This window comes from Micropterus salmoides, unplaced genomic scaffold, assembly GCF_014851395.1.
Source record: "Micropterus salmoides isolate LMB-PRFRI ecotype aquatic unplaced genomic scaffold, ASM1485139v1 Ms_hic_scaffold_21, whole genome shotgun sequence".
NCBI classification, from domain to species: domain Eukaryota; kingdom Metazoa; phylum Chordata; class Actinopteri; order Centrarchiformes; family Centrarchidae; genus Micropterus; species Micropterus salmoides.
In genome coordinates, this window is record NW_024041262.1 from 13,634,254 (window position 1) to 13,640,292 (window position 6,039).

The window sequence follows — 6,039 nt, forward strand, 5'->3', positions numbered from 1 at the left end:
TTATTATCATTTTTAATGGTGGAGGCTTATAATCATATCCTTTACTGTACACGCTCAGCTGTAAGAGCTGTAAGAAGCTGGGGTCATGGTATAAGTGAGCATGTTAGGGCTGGTTGATGAGCTCAGGAGCTGCTGAGAGCAGCAGTATCAACCGGTATGGCTGGTCTTCCACAGTTAACACGTGTTTACCTCTCCTCAAATAACAGCCAACCCAAATACTTCCTACACTCTTCACAGACCTGAGACTCAGCCAGTTAGGTGACATGCAGTTTTTACAGTTTTGTCTACAGTAATTTACTTGTTGAAACAAAAAACTAATGCCTAAAATTTCAGTTCTACAGTTTTTCTCAATTGTTTACACAGTAACACTGAAACTTGACCCACAATGACCACAACCTGTAATTCATGTCCGGAAAACCTGAAATAATTCTGCTGAAATATAAGCACATAGACGCAAACGTAAGATTTTTAAAAAATATATTTCAGTCTGGTTGCTGCAGGAATGCAGGGTATTTGTCATCTTTCTGTTTTGAATGTGACATGTAACAGTTTTTGACACAGGATGTTAGCATTTGAAAAACGTGCTGCAAATACACAGTGTTTTGGAGGTGGTGGAGTAGTAATTTGACCAATTCATGTTAGCAATTGAAAAAAAACTAATACAAAGCAAGGATATGACCAAAGACTTAAATGATAAATGTCAGATTTGTTTGAGTGAGTAAATTAACCTTTAAAACTTTAACCTTTAAAAAATATTTCAAGGTGTTATGATAACATTTAAGCCATTTTCAGAGCTAAAGAAGTTTGAGGCATAGACTGTATGGTTTGAGGTTGGGACTGAAAAGTAAAGTGTATTTATTTAAAGAAATGTAGGTGGCGATGTGCATATTTATCTTTGATAAAAAGTACCCTGCAGAAGAAGTCTTCCGGAAATACGCCTCTCCTCTAGCGGAAGCACAAAATTTCAACATGGAGGTCGACGGGATTGATCATGTAGGTGTATTTTTCTGCCGTTTTGTTGGTTTTATTTGTGTATTGTCAAAGAAACGTTTCTGTTATGCTTTAGTCGGATCATTTTCTTGAATCAGTTGTGGGAATGAATTGTTGTGCGACTGTGCTGTAAATACTGAAATGTTACTTCATTCAAAACAATGTGAAGATTAGTATGCTGCCGGTTTGCTGTCTCATTGTAGCTAACCTAGCTAAAGAACTGGCTAGCTAAGGCTCTCTGTCAATTGCATGGATAGCTAACGTTAGCTTGAGATGGCTACTCTGAATGACTGGCAGTGATATGTCGGCAACAGTTTTATATATATTTTTTTACAATTAGAATAAACAGCAGCTGCTAAATACAACGTGAAATGACTAATAGTTTGAGGATCAACAAGCAACATCTCCATATCTGTTTCAATTAGAGTCGGCTAACAATAGCTAACTTCACGTTAATTTTAGTCACTTAAACTTGCTAACGTTAAGTTATTATGGAGACGTAGTTAACGTTAACTTTTAGCCCACTTTATTATTGTATTGTTGCACAAACTTGTTCTGGATAACTGTGGTTTTCCGATGTCAAATAGCTCAACACTTAAGCACTAATTTAACGTTATCAGACTCGATGAGTTAACGTAACGTTAGTCAGTTTTCATAGATGTTAAATTAGATTTTAATGTAATTTGGCATTTCTTTGAAATTACTTGGTTAGTCTATTTATTAGGTTAACAGTCGACCAACTGGAAATTAATCAACAGCAATTGAGTACTAGTTTAAATGGCCTTTTTTATAGCAAAAACCAAAAAAATATTCACTGGTTGTAGCTTCCCAGATTTGAGGATTTGCTGCCTTTTTTTTTTTTTTTTTTTTTTTTATACATTTTTAAATTGGAAATCTCTTGGTTATACAATTGTCCTACGTTTTCAGGCCAAACAATATTCAGCAAATAAATTGATAATGAAATCTTAAGTCATTACCTGCACCCTTACTCTAAGTTAATGGTCTAAATAGATTCAGAACCATGAAGAGCACTTGATGCCTGTGTTTTAAAGGTTGATATATATTTTTTTTCCTTTGACAGATGGAGATGGGGGAGAGTAAAGGTGGCTCAGGTCTCCGGCAGTACTACTTGTCTAAGATAGAAGAGTTGCAGGTTAGAAAATAATAAACATGCAGACTTTCAGCCCATAATGTGATTGCACAGTTTCTGCTTGGCTGTCAATCCTGAAGTGCTGGGGTTTTGTTTTCAACAGTTGACAGTGAATGATAAGAGCCAGAATCTCAGACGACTGCAGGCACAGAGGAATGAGCTCAATGCCAAAGGTACACGGTTCTTTATTACTGCAACATCAGCGTATTTTGCAATATTATCTCCTTAGATCCTATATAAAGCTGCACAGAGATGTTCCCCATGGATGAAACTATTAAAGTTCTACTTTTTGTCTTTCAGTGCGCCTCCTTCGTGAGGAGCTACAGTTACTACAGGAGCAGGGGTCGTACGTAGGAGAAGTGGTTAGGGTCATGGACAAAAAGAAAGTGCTGGTCAAGGTATGCTGTGTTCTTGTTCTTTGTAGCTCACTATATTTTGATAACCAGTTGACAGTTTAAATGAATATGTGTCCTCCCTTTCAGGTGCACCCAGAAGGAAAATTTGTCGTGGATGTGGACAAGAACATTGACATCAATGATGTTAGTATTATAGTTGTTCTTATGTTAATAATGGTTGCATGGCAGAGTACTTAAATCGACACTTGCAAAACAAATATTATGCCTTTCAATAGTTACCACCGTAGCACAAGACTGAAATCAAACAAGCCATATTTGCTTCCCTGTACGGTCAGTCTCTAAGAAACCTGAAGTATTCTAACACCCCTTTGTTACTTCTGCACCAGGTGACTCCAAATTGCCGCGTGGCTCTGCGTAACGACAGCTACACCCTGCACAAGATCCTGCCCAACAAGGTGGACCCTCTGGTATCCCTTATGATGGTGGAGAAGGTGCCAGACTCCACCTATGAAATGATTGGTGGCCTGGATAAGCAGATCAAGGAGATCAAGGAAGTGATTGAGCTGCCTGTCAAGCACCCAGAGCTGTTTGAGGCTTTAGGCATTGCACAGCCCAAGGTGGGTGATTGATTGACAAGAGAGCTGAGTGTACACTCTTTTAAAATTCTTAAAGGAGACATTCCTCTTTACTTGCCTCCTTTGTAAGGGGTCAGATAAAAGGTTTAGGTTCAAATTCAAAAGTGTGTCCCTGAAGCTGAGACATTTCAGCAAGGCAGATACGGTGGTGTCACTGTGACACAAACCATGGCCTCTCAGATAAAGGAATGTCTCTAGCCTCTCTGTATATGGTTGCCTTGTATGAGACAGTTTTTGGTTTATTCACATTTTCAGATTATTTTCGAGATTTCAGGTTTCTGTTAGGGTTGAGAATATTTTCTAGCAAAACCCTATGGAAATGTCCAAACTGCATCATCTAGCAAAAAAAAAATAAAAGAGACTGCTTAGGTTTCTTTGCGATACAAAGATCTTACTTGACAACTGTGATATGTTGGGCTGCAACAATCAGTTATTTTCATTATCGATTAATCTACAGATTGTCTTCCCAGTTAATTATTTGGTCCATAAGACAAAACGCAACTGTGGGGAAATGCACATTATCCTAGAGCCTGAGGTGACATTTTCAAATGTCTTGTCTTGCCTGTGCAACAGTCCAGAACCCCAAAATATTCAGTTTACAATTATATAAAACAGACAAAAAGCAGCAATTCAACACATTCGAAATACTGCAACCAGAGAAGTTTTGAGATTGTTCCTTGAAAAGTTATTGAAACGATTGATAGATCAGATTGTTGCCAATATATTTTCTGGAAATTTGCTAATTGTTAGTTGCAGATCTAGTCACGTTGTCAGTGTACAGATGGTTCTGATGTCTGTTTTGCTTTGAACGTTTGCAGGGTGTGCTGCTGTACGGGCCCCCAGGAACAGGGAAAACCCTTCTGGCCAGAGCTGTGGCTCACCACACCGACTGTACCTTCATCAGGGTGTCTGGCTCTGAGCTGGTCCAGAAGTTCATTGGAGAGGGTGAGCTCCTGTGTCCTTAATAATGCAATCAAAGAAATTTCCGGAAACTATTTTTGTAGTTTGTATAACCTTGATCCCCTCCCTGTTGTGCCAGGTGCCCGTATGGTGCGTGAGCTGTTCGTCATGGCTAGAGAACACGCTCCCTCCATCATCTTTATGGACGAGATCGACTCAATCGGGTCTTCTCGCCTGGAGGGCGGCTCAGGTGGTGACAGTGAGGTGCAGAGGACAATGCTGGAGCTGCTCAATCAGCTGGACGGCTTCGAGGCCACCAAGAACATCAAGGTATCACACACCATCAAATAATTGTATCTTTTTGTTTTGAACTTTTTACGTTATTTACTAAGATAAGAGTACTCTGGTATATGTTTTATTATATAGCTTTTTATTTATTATGTATACTTAAATGTGTTTTTAAACTGTGCATAGGGCAGCCCCTTCCTCAGTTAAGAGTATGTTTCTGTAACCCCACATGTATCAGCTGGAGCATTAATAAAATATAAGGAATTAACACCTAATACAGTTATAAGATGACAGGACATTTTATCTGTATTATTTACAGTATTTTCAACAAGTATAACTTCTTCTGTGAACACATAATTAACATTATTACAACTGTTACATTCATATTTACCAGCATCCTTATGGGTGCTTTTCAGTAGTAGGAGTGACATTTGTTGACAAACACTTTTAACCATATATCTTTAGTAGTATTAGTATTCAGTAGTATATTAGTGTTAATGAGATATTTCAGTCTGGACTATATTAGTTAAACAATTTATTGAATTTTATATACAAATTATAAATGCCAGATATGTAAAATTGTTGCTCTTTCTTGTAACCATTGACCTCCTGAAAGGGAGTCTTTCCTTGCCTGTGTCGCAAAATGCTTTCTCGTGGTGGGAACTGCTCTCAACACAGTACAAAAGCATTATCATATATCTTAATAATTCAAGTACACTAATTAATAACAATGTCAGTTTGCTTTGTTTTAATGTGACTAAAACTGACTCTCTCTCTCAGGTCATCATGGCCACCAACCGTATTGACATCCTGGATTCGGCTCTGCTCAGGCCAGGCAGGATCGACAGGAAGATCGAGTTCCCCCCTCCAAATGAAGAGGTAGTCACCTGTGCAGTAAATACACACACTTGTACATGCTGTGCTTTTTTTGTTTGTTTGAGCTTATCTTTATTTTGTACCAATAGGCCCGTCTGGACATCCTGAAGATCCACTCCAGGAAGATGAACCTAACGCGTGGCATTAATTTGAGGAAGATTGCAGAGCTGATGCCTGGAGCCTCTGGTGCTGAAGTTAAGGTGAGAATTGGTCCGCTAAATGGTGGAAGCTGGGTGAATGAAGGTAATATACAGCAGGTCTGTTTTTAATTGTCTTGTGTCTTTGTTTTTCAGGGTGTTTGCACAGAGGCAGGGATGTATGCTCTGAGAGAAAGGAGAGTTCATGTCAACCAGGAGGACTTTGAGATGGCTGTGGCGAAGGTTTGTATAACCATTCACTCGCACTGTGTCTTGGCTCAGTATCTGTTGTATTTTCAGAGCCTTTTTCAAACCACTGCTTACAATAAAGATGACCATTTAGGACTCCGCTGAAAATGAGATGCCAAATGTCAAGGGCTATCCTTCCAATTATTTCAAATTCATTAATCCCTCACCTCATTATCGTCAAGTTTCATTCTTATACTCGAATGATGAGTATGAGTACCAGTACCAGCCTATTAAGACTGTTCCCTGTTCTCTTCATCAGGTGATGCAGAAAGACAACGAGAAGAACATGTCGATCAAGAAGCTGTGGAAGTAAAAAGGCCTTGTGTATTCTTGCACACAGTGCAAACACATATGTATATTTCCTTTCTTTTGTTTATGGTTTGGTTTATAATTGTTACATAACTCATTCTAAAGTAAATGGTTTCAACCAAATAATACTGGATGGCTTGTGAGCTTTA

At 38.6% G+C, this 6,039-nt stretch overlaps 1 protein-coding gene across 1 annotated transcript; it reads left to right on the forward strand.

The window, feature by feature from the left end:
• Window positions 1–916: 916 nt before the first annotated feature.
• psmc5 (proteasome 26S subunit, ATPase 5) lies at window positions 917–6,018 on the forward strand. Its single transcript, XM_038735327.1, has 12 exons — window positions 917–993; window positions 2,072–2,143; window positions 2,244–2,313; window positions 2,441–2,538; window positions 2,623–2,679; window positions 2,883–3,113; window positions 3,950–4,076; window positions 4,171–4,361; window positions 5,100–5,198; window positions 5,285–5,395; window positions 5,489–5,575; window positions 5,841–6,018. The coding sequence occupies exons 1-12, from the start codon at window positions 970–972 to the stop codon at window positions 5,892–5,894; spliced, it is 1,221 nt and encodes a 406-aa protein (XP_038591255.1). The 5' UTR covers window positions 917–969; the 3' UTR covers window positions 5,895–6,018.
• The last annotated feature ends 21 nt before the right edge of the window (window positions 6,019–6,039 follow it).

Coding starts and splice junctions, on each gene's coding strand:
- psmc5 (XM_038735327.1), top strand. CDS start 970: ATGGAGGTCGACGGGATTGATCAT. Junction 994..2,071: donor AGGTCGACGGGATTGATCAT/GTAGGTGTATTT, acceptor TTCCTTTGACAG/ATGGAGATGGGGGAGAGTAA. Junction 5,199..5,284: donor TCCCCCCTCCAAATGAAGAG/GTAGTCACCTGT, acceptor TTGTACCAATAG/GCCCGTCTGGACATCCTGAA.